The sequence below is a fragment of the Bos indicus genome, chromosome 23, assembly GCF_029378745.1.
Source record: "Bos indicus isolate NIAB-ARS_2022 breed Sahiwal x Tharparkar chromosome 23, NIAB-ARS_B.indTharparkar_mat_pri_1.0, whole genome shotgun sequence".
Classification (NCBI taxonomy): Eukaryota; Metazoa; Chordata; class Mammalia; order Artiodactyla; family Bovidae; genus Bos; species Bos indicus.
This window is the reverse complement of record NC_091782.1, coordinates 5,671,538-5,693,018: the sequence shown is the minus strand read 5'-3', so window position 1 is coordinate 5,693,018 and position 21,481 is coordinate 5,671,538. Positions and strand designations below refer to the sequence as shown.

Below are 21,481 nucleotides of genomic sequence, written 5' to 3'. Positions count from 1 at the left end.
TATGGTTTTTCCAGTAGTCATGCATTGATGTAAGAGTTGGACTGTAAAGAAAGCTGAGTGCCAAAGAATCGATGCTTTTGAACTGTGGTATTGGAAAAGACTCTTGAGAGTTCCTTGGACTGCAAGGAGATCCAACCAGTCCATCCTAAAGGAAATCACTCCTGAATATTCACTGAAAGGACTGATGCTGAAACTCCAATACTTTGGCTACCTGATGCAAAGAACTGACTCATTTGAAAAGACCCTGATGCTGGGAAATATTGAAAGCAGGAGGAGAAGGGGACAACAGAGGATGAGATGGTTGGATAGCATCACTGACTTAATGGACATGAGTTTGAGTAAGCTCTGGGAGTTGGTGGTGGACAGGGAGGCCTGGCGTGCTGCAGTCTGTGGGCTCTCAAGGAGTCAGAAATGACTGAGTGGCTGAACTGTACTAAACTGGATACTGTTTCCAAAATCACATGACAGGGTACTTTACCTTACTCACTAAAAAAGAATTACAAATCAAACCAGTATCATTTTGAACTTATAGTAATTAAAATCAGAAATTTTAATGAGTATCAATGCTGAAAAATGTGTGGGAAAAGATATTTTCCACATACTTGTTGATGGAGTACACACTTTCTTGAAGGTAAACAATTTGCATTAAAATTTAGTTATGAAATTAACCCTTTGATTCTCTAATCAATTCCACCTCTGAGAACTTTTCCTATGGATATACTCAGAAAAATTTACTGAGAAATACATACAAAGATGTTCATTACAGTCTTGTTGATAATATACCCACACTAAGGAACCACAGCACCCCTAAGTTAGAGGTTCCTTAAGTTGGAAAAAAAACAGCTCCTATAAGTCTATAGCTGTGATTAAGCTTCTGTTTACAGTTTCACTCACAAAGCCTTTTTGAATTTTCAACTTTCCACTAAACTGCTTGAGTTTTTTTCAACTCTCATCTTTGGCACATAATGCCAATAATCTCTCTTCAAATAGTTCTTTGTATGGGTCATGTGATTTATTAGACCCGAATCTCCTTGAGAAAAACATCCATTCTCCATGCACTCCTATTTTGTCTTAGTAGATGTGATCATTATTTATCAATATTTATATTCTTACTTCTAAGCTTATGGGGGAATCACACTTGTCTGACACTTGAAGTTGGTGTGGTTTACAAAATTTGCTCTGGCTAAATAATGATGAATGGAAGTGGTTTAAGAACAGCTGTTTGATTCTCCAAGGACCTCGTAGCATAATTAGTTATAATCTAGAGAGTGAAACTTCTGCACGCCTGAGTCTGCTAAGAACTTAGTTTAATTTAATGAGCAATAAATCTTTTGTTTTAAGGCATCAGCATTTGGGATTTGTCTGTCATTGCAGCATAACCTACTCTGTCCTAGCTGATGACTTAATGATGATTCATGATAATTTACTGAATAAATAAAATACTTCCATTTTCTAAAATACAGTAAATACTCGAGTCCTCCAAGAAAATTCCATTAAAATAATTATTTTGAGGAGTCACACTCTTGGTTTCCACTTAGTTTACAAGAGATTAGAATCAAAGAGAATCCAACATTTGCAGTAAAGTAGTTCCATTTTCTCCAGGTTGCCTCCAACCCTTTTATGACTGATGAACATGCCTTTGATGAGACTGTCAATCTGATAGGTTGATTAAGAGTCACAGTCTCCAAAGTTAGGCTGAGATTACTTCTTTGAGTAGCAAGAAAATATGAAAACTAATATTTTAAAACTCTCATTCTTTTAAAATTAACATGTGTCTGTGTTTTTAATGTATATAATCCTTTGTTCAGTAGCACAGTGTATAATTCATACATGGGACTACATGCCCAAATGAGTTGACTCATTGGAAAAGACTCTGATGCTGGGAGGGATTGGGGGAAGGAGGAGAAGGGGACAAAAGAGGATAAGATGGCTGGATGGCATCACTGACTCGATGGATGTGAGTCTGGGTGAACTCCAGGAGTTGGTGATGGACAGGAAGGCCTGGCGTGCTGCGATTCATGGGGTCGCAAAGAGTCGGACACGACTGAGCGACTGAACTGAACTGAACATGCCCAAAAGTTTTTCACTGCAAAGATTTTGCAGTTTAAAAATTTTGATGAACCAAGATCTAAAGTGAACAACCCCTTCCTTCTCAAAAGTGATTTTTTTTTTTTCTTTCTTAAAGCCTTTATTTCTGAGATATGGCAGAAACATCTTACAGGTACACATGGAAAAGTAAGATTATGAATCCACTCACATGGCGCAATCAGTGCAAACCATCACTCATCCCTCCAGCCTCCTCCTCCCTCCCCTTTTCCCCCTCCTCCCCTGCCCTTCCTCATCCCTTCCCCCCTTTCCCCTCCCCTTCTCCTCAGCTGCTCACAGGCCTTTCCATACTGCAGCTAATAGAGCAAAAAAGGAAAAATCACACTGTTAAAAAAGATTCTGGTGAAAGCAAAAAAAAAAATAGGGTGAAAAGAAAGCCACACTGAGATGAAGACATTTTGTTTCAACCCCTAATTCTTGAGTAAATTCAGGCAGATGACAAGTTTCTCATTTCTCAGTTTCAAACTTGTAAAAAAGGGATTATCTAGCTCAGAATTACTGTAAAATGGGCAAGGCATGATTTATGCTACTAACCTTATAGGACTTTTTGTGAAGAGGCATGCGATAGAGAATGCATGTGGATAACATACACGCAAGTATATCTAAAAATAAAACAGAAAAACTAGACCCAACAGTAACACCTTCAGGCATCCAAGATAGTACACGTCTTCTACCTCTTCTTTGTTTCTTATCCTCTTAGATAAAAGCAGACACTAAGTGTCACGTGGGCTCAGGCCAGATTTACTGGTAGCTGTTTAAATCTACTAGTACATTCCCTCTCTAACAGGGGCATTCCCTTGGGCTTGGGAGTCACCATTGGACTACGCCTTCCGGAGCATCCCTGCCACAGTTAATCAGTGAGCACAACACAGGGCACACTCAAGTGAAGACAAGAGATGAGAGTCTGAAATCAAGAAAAGACGAAACATTCTGTAAAAACTCAACAAAAGTTTTAAGCTTCCCAATGACGGCAGTAGAGAAAAAGGAAACAGGACAAGAAGTGGCAGAGCAGCTAAGAAATGAGGCAGGACGTAGAATGAACGGTTATTCATCATGAACTGAGAGGCTGAATCCAGTATAGTGCCCTAAAAGGAAAGAGGGTGAAGGATCGGGAAACAGTCGAGAGTCTGCAAAAGCATCTGCAGACGTAGGGAAAGACAAAACACACAGGTCAGCATCACATGGACAGATGGGAGGGAAGCTCAGCCAAGCCTGACTCCAGAGAAGATTTCTGGAGGGTCCTGCTGCCTTGGAGGAAAAGCTTCTAAGGAAAGGAGGTAGGAGAGAAGGAAACCGTGGTGCCACTTCTTCTCTACAAAGGAGAGAAAGTTTTTCTAAAAGAGCCTTGCTTATAACAACTTCAGGATTTCTCCAGATTCAGATGAAACAAAACATTTCATTAAGAAAAAAGTGTGTGTGGATATTTATTTAATAATACTTTATTATTTATTCTACGATTTATAACATATACTTATGCATGCATACATGCATGAGTCATGTCTGACTCTTTGCAACCCTATGGACTGTAGCCCACCAGGTTCCATCTGTCCAAGGGATTCTCCAGGCAAGAATGCTGTAATGGGTTGCCATGCCCTCCTCCAAGGGATCTTCCTGACGCAGGATCAAACCCACATCTCTTACATCTACCTGTATTGGCAAGGGGGTTCTTTATGACTAGCGCCACCTAGGAAGCCCCAACATACACTGATACCAATATATGCTTATCACTGATGTGGATATATATTTGACACATAAATTGATATTCATATTCATTTATATTTAATAATAATAGAATAATAAACTATCATTGGAGGAGAGGAAGGGCATGGGGTTGAAACTGGGACTCCCCAATATCTAGAGAACAGAGAGAGAAGACAACAATTAAATCATGAAAAGGGAACCAGTGAAAGCAAGAGAAAACCTAGGAACATGTGGTCCCAGAAGCCAGGAGAAGAATAGTTCCAAAAAGAAGGCAATAGATAGTTGTGTCAAATGCTGCTGAGACACAGATAAAGAGAGATACCTGAAAACAACAACTCCTGGCTTTCAAAGAGAGGGGAAACTGATGATTTAATCATGCAACATAAGGTTGGGATGGGCAACCTCCTGGAGGGGGTTCAAGAGAGTTTCTGAGTATTTACATTGTGATGGGAAACAGAAAAATAGGGGCTAGCTGAAGGAAGCTTTGTAGTGGGTTTACCTTGGTACGTTTCTGATGGGTCATGCCTTGGGTGACTGGGAAAATTTAATGAAGAAAGATCAAAGTAGCCATATGGTCCAGCAACCCTGCCCCTGGGCATGTAACCTAACAAAACTATAATTTGAATAAGTATCTGCATGCCTGTGTTCACAGCAGTGCCATGTACAATAACCAAGACATAAAAACAGCCTAAGCATCCATCAATAGATGGGTGGATAAAGAAGACATGGGGTCTATCTGTCTGCCTATCTATCTACAGTAGAATATTACTCAGCAAAAAAAGAATGAAATAATGCCATTTGCAACAACATGGATGAACTTAGAGATTATCACACTAAGTGAAGTAAGCCAGAAAGAGAAAGACGTATACTTATGTGTGGAATATAAATATAATATTATATATATATATAAAATACAGCTTATATGTGGAATCCAAAATGTGACACAAGTGAACTTATCCATGAAATAGAAACAAACTCACAGACACAGAGAACAGACTGGGGGTGCCGAGGGGGAGGGCCTGGGGGAGCCATAGAGCGGGAGTCTGGGATTAGCAGATGCAACCTGTTATTTACAGCATGCATAAACAAGGCCCTACTGTATGGCACAGACAACTGTACTGAATATCCTGCAGACAAACCACAATGGGCAGGAATATGAAAAAGAATGCTTACATACATCACATCATGTGAAACGTATGTGTGCAGGCCAGGTTGCTTAAGTTATGCCTGACTCTTTGTGACCCTATGAATTATAGACCACCAGGATCCTCTGTCCATGGGGATTCTGCAGGCAAGAATACTGGAATGGGTTGCTGTGCGCTCCTCCAGGGGATCTTCCAGACCCAGGGATCGAACCCACTTCTCTTATGTCTCCTGTATTGGCAGGCTGGTTCTTTACCACTAGCGCCACCTGGGAAGCCCATAGAACATATATGTATATATACACACACATACACATGACTGAGTCATTCTGCTCACTCTGAGTCATTCTGTTGTACAGAAGAAATCAGCACAACATTGTAAATCAACTTTATTTCAATCAATTTTTTTTTTTTTAAAGAAAAAGCTTGAGACACAGAAGAGCAGGACTAATGAATAACACAGTAATGGAGAAGGATGAGACCTAGAGCACGTAGGAGGGCTGGGCATTACACAAGGACAGTTCACCATGGCAACAGAAGAGAGGGCAGAATAGAGCTACACACACATCAACGAGGGTAAAGGGAGCAAAACAAGGTTTACGGCACTCCTGAAGGTGCAATCCAACACTAAGAGAAACAATAATGGATAAACTACAATTTTTTTTTTTTTTTTGGCAGTTTACAAATCACCATGATGACCATGGTCATCACCCCTAATTTACAGTGTTTAATTCTGGTCAAACATATGCCTGGCCTTAGTTAGTCTGCACAACAAGGCTCTGAAGAAATACTTGTAGCCCAACCTTCTAGATTTGGGAAAACAGATTTAAAGACAGTAAGAAGCATGACTAGGAAGGTGAAGCAGTCTAAATTCAGGGTACAGCCTGAAACTTGTCACTGCATTAAGCCTTCCCCCACCTTGCAACACACAGGGGCACACACCCACGTTTGGGCCACGGGGCTATCAGAAATCTACATGGGCAGACTACTCTCCCTAGTTAAGAAAGAAGGAAAAAGAAGAATAAAGAAGTAAAAAGTGGCCCCTTCCTAAGCCAATTCTATGTCTCCCTCCTATGTCATTACTGGCTTTGTTTAAATTTTATTAAAAAAAAATAATCTATCTACAGGAACACTGCTAGAGGTGAGAGGTGAAGAAGTAAAGCCACTGGAATGCTGAATTTTAAAATATTATTCCCTAATAACCCTTTCAGCTGGGTCCTTTATTACTATTCTCAACATATATATATTGGAATTCCTTGATTGTGTAATAGATGTCACTGTAACATCACTTCAGCTTTTGCCTTTCAAAGCCCAGATAATGAGGCTTATTCATCTAAGAAAGGCTCGCTCATCACATGATGCCCTGATATGATGCTGAGAGCAAGTGGACAAAGAGATCCTGAAAAGACAATTCAAGTGTTTGATGCTCTGGTGAAGATACTAAACAAAATGTATATAATTGGTACCATAAAGATAACCTTAGTTAGAATTAAGATATATTTTTTCTTAAACCCTAAAAAACCAAATGATGAATTTGAACAAAGTCTGGCTAGTTTAAAAAAATTATTAATGCTTCCTGTGTCTCTAAAATTACATTTGCCATGCAAAGTTTCATAGTCAATTAGAAAACCCATAAATATACATCAGTTAATCAACCCAGCTTAATGTTTTTTAACAAAATATATTTCTCCACATGATTTAAATATATTAGGCTTCCTTAAGGTTGGGGAAGTGCTTTGAAGTAGTTAAAGTATTTCTTAGAGTCCAAAGAATAGCTTTGGACTGAAAGTCATCAACTGAAGACCATTTGGTGGATAAGATGTCCTCTTAATTTTGTAAATTCAGGGAAAAAGAAACCATACAAAATCTATATACATTCTCTTCCCTGATATGTGAGGAACAAATGTTACAGTCAGCAAGAAAGTGCATATAATTTTAATTATCTTAAGTGGAAACTCCCATGAGAGTTTTCAGTGGAAATCCACAAAATGGAAATTATTCTGGGAAAATATCCCAACAGAGAACAGTACATGTGGAACAATCCCCTGAAGGCCATGGGTGATGCCTGGAAAAAATGCCCTGATTGACCACAAGTCAAGGCCATCCCCAGGGTATGTTTTCAACCTTCCCTTTGCTGAACATTCTGGAGAGAGAACCAAGGAAAAGCCTTTAACTCACTAAACTATTGTAGCTCTCCAGTAAAGCAATTCTCAGAGCCACAGGGGATGTCAAGAGGGAAGTTAGGGGCAACACATTGGGATTTTAGGCCCATAGTCACGTCCACCAGAGTTGACGCCCAAACAATGAACTTCAGAAAACAACACTGAACAAAATCACTGCTAGGCTGAAAACAGAGAAATTTATATAAACATACATCTTATTCATTTTGTCTTCTTCATTAGAATATACGGCTTTCTGAGAGTCACTTGCTTCTATTTTAAAGATAATACAATGACTCAAAATGATAGAGCAGGTAGCTTAAGAGGCAACTAATAGAATTATTGTTCTTTTTTTGCCTAAATTTTATTTTATTGGAGTATAGTTGGTTTACAATGTTGTGTTAGTTTCTGGTGTACAGCAAACTGATGCTGCTCTACGTATATACATATATGTATGTGTGTGTGTGTATATTTTTTTTTCATATTTTTCCATTATGGTTTATCAGCGGATATTAACTATAGCTCCCTGTGCTGTACCGTAGGACCTTGTATTTATTCCTCTTTTTATAAGAGCTTGCATTTCCTAATCCCAGCCTCCCACTCTCTCCCTCCCCCATCCGTCCTCCCCCTTGACAACCACAAGTCTGTTCCCTGTGTCTGTGAGTCTGTCTTTTATAGATTGCTGTTCTTTACTTTTAAATAAGGTGTTTTACTCCAATTCTTTTATGGTGAATGAATAAAAATCCACCATTTAAACCCAAGTCAACACAAAAATATTTAAACAAATATATTCATTTATCCATTCCTAAATACATTTATTCATGCATGCATACTTTTATATATGCACCCCATGCCTGAATCAGGCTACTTGTGAACACATTAAAGAAACAGCAATGATCCTGTACACTAGAATAGAATGAGGTGCCCGGCATGTGGTCTCAGAACAAATATCTGCAGCTTCCCAATGGGATCCCTCATTCTCATTCTCATAGAGGAGTTGGGGGTCTCTCATGATAGCCCAGAGCATTCAAATATAAAACATCTCCATACCTGTGGGCCTGGCCTGCTCTCCATCACTTCCTAAGAAGCACCTTCATCATTTAAAATAGGCAGAGATTGCCAGTGGCTAAAAACATTCACAGAGGCCCAGGTCCCTTGAGAGGCAGGAAGATTTTGTACCATTTCTTCGAGAATTCCATCAACTGCTGTTGTTGCTCTGTCTTCCCCAGCTCCGCCCAGCATTACAGAGCTGCCCTGACAGATTCCACCTTCTCTGTATCTTTTCCGGTCACTGACTGTCCTGTTTGCCCTAACATTTCCTGCCCAGGACACATGCCAGCCACCCCCATGCAACAACCCAACCACAACCTCATTCCTTGATAAACCGACCAGAACAATAAAACAACAAACATTTATTTAAGGAAAATCCTGTACCAGGAACCACACTAAGTATTTTTCATATGTTATCACACTTATTTTGTGATATAAACCTATAAAGAAATCCCCATTGATTCAACAGACAAAATAAGATTCAAAGACATCAAATCACATGCCAAGATCAAACAGCTTGAAAGCAGCACCCCCATCATGAGATCTGCCAGGGGGTCCATCCAGAGATAGTACTTGAGCAGCTACAATTCCCTATAACCAGTATGAACAATCACAAAAATATAAAATGGATGGAGTCCAGATCAGTGTTTCTCAGGTGTGAATACCATGCACCCTGTTTTTAAAAGGCAATCATTTTGCAAGGCTTGTAGCTAGAAAATTAAGCACAAGTTTTCATCAGGTGCAAACAGCAGAAGAGCCTGCAAAGAATGCAGAAATAAGATTGTGCTTTAGGAATTAAGCCAACAAATCATCTTGGCGATCTAAGCAAATCCAAATGGCCTTCTTGGATATGGGCCAGCTTCCTGGATCCAGGATTGGATCCTTGGGGAGGTACTAAAATATTGAACAAATTTAAAGAACATGGTTCTTCCAATTTAAACAAAGAATGCATTAATAAATTAAATACCCCCAAGCACCTAAAATTAAAAAAACAAAAAATAAATAAATGAACATGGCAAATCTCAGAGCTATAGAAAATGAAAGTCAGACAAATGTCTGCACCCACAGAATCCCTACAGGAGAAAGAAGTCCATCCAGTTAGACTAAAATGGGTTTCTATTGTGGAGACTGATAAATGGCTATAGGTGACTAACATGGGAACATACTCCACTCATATAATTCTCTTCTAAGAAGGCAGCTCCCTATGGAGCTTAGCCACAGACAGAGAACACGGCACCAGGGCAATGCAAATACTGGTGCCATTTGCCAGTGGTCATTTCGGACAACCACTTTGTTCTGGTGATAAAAGCCTCCTGTGTGCTTGATCAGCCAATGGTCCCTGACGTTTCTGAGCCAAAATCTTGGACTTCACCAAGATGAACGCCATTGAATGGGGGTCATCACAGGTAACAGCCTTTGTCTTTGAGTGACTGAAACAACCAGCTTTGTTTGTGCGTATTTACCTTTTCTCCATCTCTCCCAGGTTCTCCTTTGTAACCTGGCAGTCCTTGTGCTCCCTAAATTAACCACAAAATAAAAATCTGTTAGTTATGTTCTTTGGTTCACTAGAAACAGTACCTCTAAAATAAGAAGACACAGGCCACGTACTTGTATTCCCGGGGATCCTGGAACACCTGGTGATCCTGCTATTCCCTGATATCCCTGAAGAGAAGGAAACAAGAAATAATTATTTCATCATATTCACAAAGGGCAGCCCTCCATTTCAATTTTCTTTTTGGTTTCACCACGCAGCATGCGAAATCTTAGTTTCTCGATCAGGGATCAAACCCATGTTCCTTACAGTAGAAGCACAGAGTGTTAACCACTGGACCGCCAGGGAATTCCCAGCCTTCCATTTCAGAATTCACTCTTCCTCACAGTTCTCACACCTACGACTTCACTTAATGACTGTTTAAGAAGTTTAAGAAACCACAACTACAAAGGGGCAAATGCTTAATAAGGAATGCACATCGTCCAGTCTTTAGGAAAACAGTATTAAATATCTCCAGCTCAATAAAATCATCGAGAAATGCTTCACTGCAAAAGAAGGCTTTGAGCAGCAAATACAGAGTCAATGTTCAGAGTTCCCGGAGAAATGTTCTGCACATTAGAAACATATTCAATGTATTCGAAAGAAAAGCATCTAGGATTGGAGGATTAAACAAATGTGACACATTTTAAAACTACCTGATTATCAGTTCAGTTCAGTCGCTCAGTCATGTCCAACTCTTTGCGACCCCATGAACCACAGCATGCCAGGCTCCCTGCCCATCACCAACTCCCAGAGTTTACCCAAACTCATGTCCATGAGTCAGTGATGCCATCCAACCATCTCATCCTCTGTCATCCCCTTCTCCTCCTGCCCTCAATCTTTCCTAGCATCAGGGTCTTTCCCAATGAGTCAACTCTTGGCATCAGGTGGCCAAAGTATTGGAGTTTCAGCTTCAACATCCATCTTACCAATGAACACCCAGGCCTGATCTCCTTTAGGATGGACTGGTTAGATCTCCTTGCACTCCAAGGGACTCTCAAGAGTCTTCTCCAACACCACAGTTCAAAAACATCAATTCTTCAGTGCTCAGCTTTCTTTATAGTCCAACTCTCACATCCATTACATGACCACTGGAAAAACCAGATTATGGTCATCTGCAATAAATTATGAATGCTATTCTTCAGGATCAGTCTATAACAGACTTTGGGTTGCCTATTTAGAAAGTTCACCCCACAAACACGGCTATGATGCGTCCCTCTACCTCCCAAGGCTGAGCTGTCTGCTAAGGTCACTTTCAAATCCATTGTGTCCTACACATCCTTCCAGAATTTGGAAACTTGGTAAAACACAACTTTTTCAGACAGACACAGACTATTCAGTCTTCACTCCCTGCATGGCCACTAAACTCCAAAATAAACTTCAGACCCTCAACACTTGCCCAAGTTTCCCTGGATCAGTGTCAGGTTGACTTGGACCACCTGGCACCTGCAAACATTTCCCTCTCTTATTCACATCCCATCTTTCTTAGATCTTACTGTTCAGGTACAGTTTTCTATTGTCAATGATTATTAACACAGATTTCATTAATGTCTCCAATAACATCCTAATTCTTAAACCCAAAAGCTTCATTCCCATGTGGCTATTCATGAGTGTCTGCATGGATCTTTGTATCCACCAAGTTACATGTCAGTACATTTTCAGCTGCAATTTTAGAGACACCAGAAGTCCCTGCTTTTCCATTCCAATTTTCAAATATTCCTTTTACTACCCTTTGTTAACTCTGATAACAATAATAGCAACAATAATGGTGCCTTCAAAAGATCAGTCTCAGATTATTGTTTTTCTCTTTTTATATACTTTCTCATTTTGTAAAGTGCTCTCAGCTACTCCCAGAATGGGGGTGACTATGATTTCTATCACCAACCATCAGTCTTCCCCCATTTGCTTGTTCACAGAATGTATCATCATGTTTTCTCCAGTATTCCTTAAACTCACATATTTATCTTGAGTCCACTGGCCCCACGCTTAAACATTTTATTCCGCCCCATGAACAAGTCTCAAAACGAACCTCTTCAAACTCCATACAAAGCAACCTGCAATTTCCAAACCCACCATCCACTCTTTAGGATGGCACTGTCTCTGTGTCACTGGATTTTGCCCCCTTGAGATGAAAGACGAAGAATCATTTATTTCTATATATCATTGAACAGAGCATCTGCTGCATATTTTGTCAGCCAAACATTGGAAAAATTCACCTCCAAGTCATCCACACAGAATGCAAGTGTAAAAACTCTCTTTCCCCAAGGAACCACGTTTGCTTGTGTGGCTTCTGGAGTTGAAACTGCAGTAATACCACGTGGTTCATGCTCTCAAGATCAGGGAGGAGAAAGAAAAGCCATGGACACAGCTTGTTCAGCTTGGAATCTCTGCCACTCTAGTCATCACTGAATTTCCTTCTCTCTACCTTTGGAATCAGATGGGCCTGGAATTGCTTTTCAGCTGCCACTGCTAGCATGCACCTACACAGAACCAGGTCCATTAAAAATGCCACCACTTAGGGTGCACCTTACATCCTTCAAAACCCTGTGTGCACCATCTGGAGAGGGTGACGTGACTTACAACATGCTGCTATTATTGGGAAAAAAATAATAGTACCAATGATTTATACACTATTAATCATGTTCTAGACTATATACTTCATATATGTTAATCCACTTAATCCTCACAGCCACCTTTTAAAGTCGGTTGTACATTATCCCCATTTGCAAATGAGGAAACTGAGAAATTGCCAAAAGTTACATAGCTAGGAACTAACTAGACCAAGCAGGTAGAAATGTACCTCTCATCAGAAAATGCTTTGTGGCACATCCAGTCCTAGGACTCTAGAACAATTAATCAGATTCAAGAACTCCATGTGCCAGACTAATTTGATCATATTTTTATTGCTTTATTTTTAATAGCTAACATTTATTGCATGCCTAGTATGTGCTGGTATTATTATTATTATTATAATCATTGGCTGCACAGTATGAGGGATCCTAGTTCCTCATCCAGGGACTGAGCACATGTGCCCTGCAGGAGAAGCACAGAGTCTTAACCACTGGATCATCAGGGAAGTCCCCAGATTTGTTTTAAATGCCTTAGAATTCTGAGGACCCAGAGGAAAGAAATGTTAATAAAATCCCTCAAAAGAAAGTCACCATGGAAATTGACTACGTATCAAAATGATTGGTCATCAGCAATGGTTCTCATTTAATGAATTTTTGCTTTCACATTTTTTTTTCAAAAGTCAAGCCAAATGTCATATGTGCTTTATTACTTTATTCAGAAAGGTAATCGTTAGTAGATCAAAAGCTGCCATGGCATCTCTCCCCTCTGAGGAAGGAGTAAGTTAATGTGTTACATTTTAATGGATTAAGGCACTGTAGAGATACCACAGACAGTGTTCCCAGCTCACCTCTGACTCATAATGTGACCTCAGGCACACTCATCACATCCCCAAGTCCTGGGAGGCAACACAGTGAAGTGGAAAGACAATGAATTTTAAAACTGGAAAAGACCTGGGGCTGAATTTTTGCTCCTCCCTTGACTTTCTGCTAAGCCATTTTACAGAGCTAAGCCTCAGCTTCTGACCATAAACCAGAATAATAATAAATCAACAGAGGACTCACAGGTGAAAATGTCTGGCAGTTGTTAGAATCTCAGCAAAGGTAAGCTTCTTTCTTTTCTTCAGGCTCAGTGACTGTGTACAAACCATAGATCGCTCCTGCAGAACCTTATTCTTTAGCCTTAATGGCCACCGTCAGAGCCTGGGGCATCAGGTCATGCCTCAAGCTCTCCTCAGCACATGTACAGATCCAATGCTCAACATGTAACCAAGTCCTGTGTTTCCAGGGGCCTGTTTGCTTTGTCTTTAGAAAAACAGCAGCACAGGAATAATCAATGCTTCCCACTATATAAGAACCAGCTTACTGCTGTTTTCTTAACATACAAGATGCATTCTTGAAAACTTAATTGTATCAAGAAGCTCAAGGATTATTTTAGAGCTAGAGGAAACATGATTAGCAACAAAATAAAGAAAAACCAAAACCACGTCCGACCTGGGGGATCCCAAGGCAAATCACCAGGAGAAGTTGGATAAATTTCAGTAAAACAAATTTTGGACTAAAAATCAGGAAAATAAAGGTTAACAGGGAGGAATATTACAACATAGAACACTTTCCAAGAGGAGCAAGAAATAAAACATTGCCTGACTCATAGCAGGGTACATTTAAACCAAAAAAAAAAAAAAAGCCATGAAACAGGACAAATGATAAGCTTTTCATATAGGTTACTGAGTTTTTATTTTTATGAATATAGGTGTTTCTGTGTTTTCTTGTAGAACTGCAACTTTCACATTATCATCGACCAATTAATACTACTTAACATTAAATTTGCCCTTTTGCAATTTTAGCAGGTCCAAATACCCACCCTTCCCCCAACTGCAAGATTTCTGAGAGTATGAAAGTCTTTTCCACGTTCACACAAAGTCTCTTTGTAAATGAGTCATTTTTTAGGAAAAAATATTCTTGCTGCCAAATTTCAGGGTTGAAGAATAGAGAACCAATTTACTTTCTTCCATGATTCAGAGTTCTGATGCTCCAGGAAAGATGTATAGCTTTGAAAAGGAAATTAAGAAAATAAAATCATTGTGCAAGAGTCACAATTTCTTTTGAGCCTAGTTCTAATCATAGCATAAAATATTCTGCCAATCTAAATGTATAATTTTGTTTCAGTAATGAAGATAGTCATTGGTTTCTTTTAAATACTCTAAACATAAAAATGAGAATGAAATCCAGAGAAATCTCTTTGGATGTTACTTCCATTTTTAAATGTAAAGAAGAACGTGATTTAAAATTTACACTATTACGTAACTTTCTTCCGTGTTTCCCAAATTTCCAATAGAGTCTCTTAGATACCCAGCCAGGGTAACTAGGCAACCAAAATCAAGTATATACTTTTAATGTGTGCTGTGGATTCTTCTGGGCAACTCAATTCTACACACAACTAAATTTTCTACATAGCTACATTCTAACAATATTCATAAAATTGTCTTTCCAGGTATATCTATTATAGAAATTAATTTGTCACTAAAGCCAAGGAGTTCATAGGCTTTAACTGATTGTTAAAATGACTTGATAAATAAATCACATGAATATCTATAAAATTACACACACACTGAGCTCTAAGAAAGAACCATGATGCTATGGGGGGTGAAGGGTAGGCAGTCCACAGAAGCTTCCCGAAGAGATAGGCTCAAAGGAACAGTCAAGGAAGCATAGTGCATCAGAAGGAGCCCTTCAGCCTGCCCTGCAGTGGACAGGATGAGCCGCATCCATGAGAAGAAAGAAAAGAGATCACAAAGAAGCAGGCTCTGAAACAGGACCGGCATGGGCAGACGGAAGCCAAGTGCACAGCACTGAGGGTCTTCGATCCCTATCCAAGCCGCTCAGCCAGGGGGTCACACAATCAGACTGGAGCTCTGCAAAGCTTACTTGGAGGACAGATGAGAGGGGGCAGGAAATGCATGAAGTGGAAGCTTCCTGCAGGGGAAAGGATGAGAGGTAGAACCTGAATCTACTCAGGGGTGTTTAGTCTAACCTGAAGGTGGGGAACAGGGGGTGAGGGGGTTGGAATTTATGGAATGAAGCCTAGGTTTCTGGCTCGTGCAGAGAGATGGCTGATCCTGCCATTGACTGATGGCCTCTGGGGGAAATACAGTTTAATTGGTGATCAACTTAATAGTAGCACAAACATTAGAAAAATATTTTTATGGACTAAAAAAAAAGTAAATTGAATGACAGTCACAGGAAGAAAGCCTAGAGCTTGAAAAGGTTATTTCATTTATGAAGATTGTTTTTTTATAATCCACCTACTTCCAGAAGTATTTTTAGTAGGTTGGTGGCTAACATTGAAGGGCGTAGAATCAATGGAACTATTTAATACAGGGCAGAAAGGGAGAAATGATTGCACACAGGCAAGAGAGAAGAGTTTAGAGGAATGGAAACCTAGAATCATGATTAGAGTGGTGATTAGACAGGTGTATACATTTGTCAAGACTTGAAATGAGTGTATTTGTATTTTATTGTAAATAATCTATATCACTATAAAATTGACTTATAAAGAAAAGAAGTTATATGCTTTTGAGGAATAAAAAACAGAATTTCTAATTCAAATGAAAGCAAGTTACATTTACTATACAGATCTTCTTTGACTTACAATGGGATTATGTCCAGAAAAAACCATCTTAAATTGAAAATATAAACTGAAAATGCACTGAATACACCTAACCTACTCAACATCATGGGTAGCCTGGAAGACTTAACCATGCTCAGAAGACTTCTATTAGCCTACAGTTGGGCAAAACCATTGTACTGCATCTCACTAGTCTAGGAAAAGATCAAAATTCAAAGTATAATTTCTATTGAATGCATAGTACTTTTGTACCTACTTTTGCATAGCACTTTCAACTTTTTAAAAAGTTGAAAAATCATTAAAACATCTAAAGGTGGGGAGTGGGCAGCAACATCTGCAAGTGAAACTTAATCTAAATCTAGTTCTCCCTGCCTCAGATAAAGGAATGAATGATAATCATAAAACAACACCATCCACTTTCCCATTATAATTCGCCTTGAGCTAACCACTGCCTTCCTTTGACAAATAATCTCTGCAGATACAGCTCTGTTCTGTCCTCAGATTCACAGATTCAATTAAACTTAGTTACGTAAATTACTTCATTCCCTGAATGAGGTTACACTTAAAGTTATACTAAGCTTATTTCGAAAGGAGAATGCACAACTTTTAAAGGTAACTGGTACCATTTTAGTAACTGTTATAATCTCAAAGTAACTATTATAATCTCTATAAGTTATGCTTTATGACCAATAGTTCCTCACTCCATTTCTTGCTCTGCTGCTAACTTTTTTTCATAGTACTTCCCACCATATAATATTGCTTACTTTTTATTATTTCATAATTGTGAATTTATTATCTGTCTCTCCCCACCGGTATGTGAGGTCCAAAACAGCAGGGTATTTTTTCTGTTTTGTTCATTGCTATATTCCCTTACCCTGGAACACTCAATGAAATACCTAGTATGTGAGTGGAAGAATGAAAAAACAAATAAACAAACAAACATATAAACATTGTGTCCAACTAGTCACCACTAACTAGGGCTCTAAAAATAATAGTGGAAACAGCTCTGATTATAATCAGACAGATTATAATCAGACAGCTCTGATTATAATCAGACATTATAATCAGACAGATTATAGTTAGAAGATACAACACAGGCATGAATTGGCCTTTAAAATCACAAGTGCTAAAAACAAACCAATACAATATTGTAAAGTAGTTAGCCTCTAACTAAAATAAATAAATTTAAATTTAAAAAAAATCACAAGTGCTCGGTGTCATCAATTCCTTAATTTAATTAAATATACAAATAGCTTTCACATCTATAACGATTATACACAATTATTATTATTGTACACACTACCTATAATATATAAAATATATTGTAATCTACTTAAGAGATGCATGAGATAAACATGGAAAGATTCATATGTGAGATTTACATAAGGGGTGTATTGAAAAAAAAAATGAAGTAGCTAATCCACTAAGCATTGTCTAGGAAAGCTTTATAGAAGAGGTGAGTTTTATGTACCATTTTATTAGAAAAAGGAAGATAAACTGCCCAGGCGCTGGATACTTCATTTGAGGCAAACGGTCCATATTTGAGCTTACCAGTGAGACTCCTGAGGATGCGTGTGTGTGCGTGTGTTTAGTGGTAGCGGAAGACAGTGCGACCATGAGCATGCTTGGCAGGGAACACAGACTGAGGGGAAGGGAGAGCTCAGGTAGAAACTGTTCCATCTAGAACGTCCCCAACACTTCATAACAAGTCCACCTCCTGTCATTCTCTTTCCCAAACTACATCACAGCCATTCCTTTGACTTGTACACTAACATCTCCCATTTTCCAGACCCCCCCATCTCCACAGCACCCAGCCTCCAGGTCCTCACAGCTCTTAAATGACTGAGTACACAATTGGTACCATATTCAGTTCAGAGTCTGAAAAGAAAAAAGCATAAAAAGCTTGCCTCCTGGGTCCTATTACTAATTATCCCCCCAGCCCCTGCCAAGCTTACTCCGCAAGCCTAGTGTTCCTATTTATTTTATTTTTTATTTCCTAGTGTTCCTTTCCTCCTATTCTCTACCGCCACTCTGGAGGATTGTGGAACTGAGAAGAGCGTCCTCGCTGGGATTACACCTCAGTAATCCCAGTGAGGATTACTCAGTAACCTCCTTGCCCCTCCCAAGGTTGTCTTCTGAGTTGACTCACTTCTGAGCAAATTCCAGTTCCTGCAAACCTCTAACCAAATCCAGCACTCCAAAAACAGGACTGCAGTCTTTCTTAATATTCACATCATATATTACCAACAATGCCAAAAGTCACATTAGCCTTCTAAGTCACACATTACATATGTTAATTCCTCTTTTGACAAGGTTAAATTTAAATGCCATGTCCCAGACAAATATTCTGTTTGAATTTCAGTCTGTTACAATAGCCATCCTCCAAATTCGCCAAAGCTATTTGGATCTTCATGTCAACCCAAAGGCCAAAATAAATTGCCAAAATGAAATCAAGAATCAAAAATTCTTGAAAATCATATTAAGTCAGTGAACATAGAGTATCAAATGCTAAAAAATAAAATAAAATAAAACCCTGGAAGAAACAGCAAAATACTTAATAGTGGGGAAATTTTACTCCTCTTTTGTAAACCAGATAAAGAGAACTATTGACAACATCTATAGCAAAGAATTCATTATCTTAATGTACAAGAATTACATTAATTGCAATCCAAAATACAAGAAAGGACAGTTCATAAAAAGAGAACTCCCTCTGAATGCCAGACTTTTATGTTCAATCATCCACTTACCATTTCTGCTTGAACATCTAACGTAAACATCTGATCTATCCAAAAGCAAAGTCCCGACTCCCCTTTCCCAGTCTTCTCTGCCCCATCCTTCTACATCTCACTAGATTCACCCTTGACTACTCTTTCGCAAACTCATGTCTGATGCATCAGTAAATCCCGGGGGCTCTAACTTCAAAATATCCCCAGAAGATAAGCAGTTCCCTTCCCCTCACTCCTACCAACCTGATGCCAGCCACCCTCCTTTCATTCCTAGATTATTTCCTGTCTCATCTCCCTGCTTTTGCCCTTACCATCCTAAAGCCCAATTTCCATTTTCAACTCGAAAGTCAGAGTCATTTCCTTTACAAATAAGCGATACCACATCAATCCTTTATTCCAGACCCTCCCATGGCTCTTGAGTTCATTCCGACTGAAAGTCAAGTAGTCACAAGGGCCTGCAGGCTCTAAAAGACCCCTCCTTCTTCCCACCGACCTTTTACCTTCATCTGGAGGACTTAAGGTCCTGTGGTTTGGAATTCCCCATCTGTGCTAACTGCCACTTCTGTAAGGTCTAATCCCTGGAGAAAGCCACCCTTCTTCTGGCATCCGTGGACCACTCAGGACAGGCTCAGAGGGGTGGGGCTGGGGGACGCACTGCACCCCACAGCTGACTCTGGACCGAGCACACTTGTCCAGCAGATGTAGTGCATGGTCATCTTCCTGGGTCAGCTCTGGAAAGAGTTAGTCGCTCACTCATCTGACTCTTTGCGACCCCATGGACTGCAGCCCATCAGGCTCCTCTGTCCATAGAATTCTCTAGGCAAGAATACTGGAGCGGGCTGCCATCCTTCTCCAGGGTATCTTCCCCACCCAGGGATTGAACCTGGGTCTCACACATTGCAGGCAGATTCATTACCATCTGAAACACCAGGGAAGCCCTCAGTTCTGAAGGCCCATATGGAGAATCTTGTCCAGAAAGCTGAAGCTTGGTCCAGCTCAACTTTCTCTCTTAGCAAATGTGATGAGTTTGATGAAATCTTAGAAAATCAGCACTGGAGAGGAACTGGGCCTCACTGGGCACCACTTTCTTATTTTCCAGACAGAAAAGCTGAGACCCAAGGAAGCAAAACAACTTTCAAAAGCAGAGAGCAAAACGGCCCCAGATCTTCCCAACCAGCAGCCAGGGCTTTGGGTTCAGGGAAGTACTTTCCTTCATGAAGAGGAATTAATGATGACAGGGAAAAAAAGACAGAAACAAACACCATAAAAAAAAAAACTTCTACAAGATCATAAAGTAGCCTCATGTTTCCCCAAAATGGCCTGCTTTTAAAAAACTCCAATGTTCATAGCATTCCAGCCTTTAATAGTTGTCCTACTCTTAAGTACCTAAGAGGATACATAAATATTTCCTCTGCCTCTCTTTTGATAGTGTTGAAACAGTAAAATAGTAATACGTTCAGACACTGTGCTGAGAGAAGTCATTTAACTGATAGAGAAATGAGAAAGCGGTGGAAGGATTTGAAGGCAGCTCTTTAATTTGGGTCGAAGGCATTTTCCTGATGAAAATTAGTGTTTCTCCAGAGTGGAATAATTTCCTATTTAAAGCTTCAGTTGACTTGGCCTCGTTATAATGTGAAAAAGATTCAAATTGCTGATTGAGGGGGGTTGCACAGAACCAAATCCAAACAAAGCAGAATTCCCTTCGATTTGTTCCATCCAAGTTTCCTTGGCCAGATGGCTTCAGCCACCAGCCAGAGCCCCACCCACCACACCCCACTCCACCGCTGGCCCTGGACACGCACTAATGACCCTCAGCTGCTCTGGCCCCAGGCTCACTTTCTCCTACTGCCTGGCCACCCAACCTCCTATCTCCTATAAGAGGGGAAAAGACAGGGGGAGGGAAGATATTTAAGAGAAAATGGATGTTGTATTTTGTCAAAGGCTTTCTCTGCATCTATTGAGATAATCATATGGCTTTTATTTTTCAATTTGTTAATGTGGTGTATTACATTGATTGATTTAAGAATATTGAAGAATCCTTGCATCCCTGGGATAAAGCCCACTTAGTCATGGTGTATGATCTTTTTAATGTGTTGTTGGATTCTGATTGCTAGAATTTTGTTAAGGATTTTTGCATCTATGTTCATCAGTGATATTGGCCTGTAGTTTTCCTTTTTTGTGGCATCTTTGTCAGGTTTTGGTATTAGGGTGATGGTGGCCTCATAGAATGAGTTTGGAAGTTTACCTTCCTCTTCAATTTTCTGGAAGAGTTTGAGTAGGATAGGTGTTAGCTCTTCTCTAAATTTTGCAGATGACATGATCCTCTACATAGAAAACCCTAAAAACTCCACCAGAAAATTACTAGAACTAATCAATGAATATAGTAAAGTTGCAGGATATAAAATCAACACAGAAATCCCTTGCATGCCTATACACTAATAATGAGAAAATAGAAGAGAAATTAAGGAAACAATTCCATTCACCATTGCAATGAAAAGAATAAAATACTTAGGAATATATCTACCTAAAGAAACTAAAGACCTATATATAGAAAACTATAAAACACTGGTGAAAGAAATCAAAGAGGACACTAATAGATGGAGAAATATACCATGTTCATGGATTGGAAGAATCAATATAGTGAAAATGAGTATACTACCCAAAGCAATTTATAGATTCCATGCAATCCCTATCAAGCTACCAACGGTATTCTTCACAGAGCTAGAACAAATAATTTCACAATTTGTATGGAAATACAAAAAACCTCGAATAGCCAAAGCTATCTTGAGAAAGAAGAATGGAACTGGAGGAATCAACCTGCCTGACTTCAGGCTCTACTACAAAGCCACAGTCATCAAGACAGTATGGTAC

General features: G+C 39.5%; 1 protein-coding gene across 2 annotated transcripts in view; it reads right to left on the bottom strand.

Moving 5' to 3' along the window:
• The window catches only part of COL21A1 (collagen type XXI alpha 1 chain), a 233,201-nt gene that overhangs the window by 83,571 nt on the left and 128,149 nt on the right, over positions 1–21,481 (bottom strand). For both annotated transcript variants that reach the window (XM_070777764.1, XM_070777763.1), the window contains 2 exons: positions 9,767–9,820; positions 9,622–9,675 (listed from right to left, as the gene is read on the bottom strand). In XM_070777764.1, coding sequence (XP_070633865.1) covers positions 9,622–9,675; positions 9,767–9,820 — 108 coding nt within the window. The remainder of the gene's footprint in view (positions 1–9,621; positions 9,676–9,766; positions 9,821–21,481) is intronic.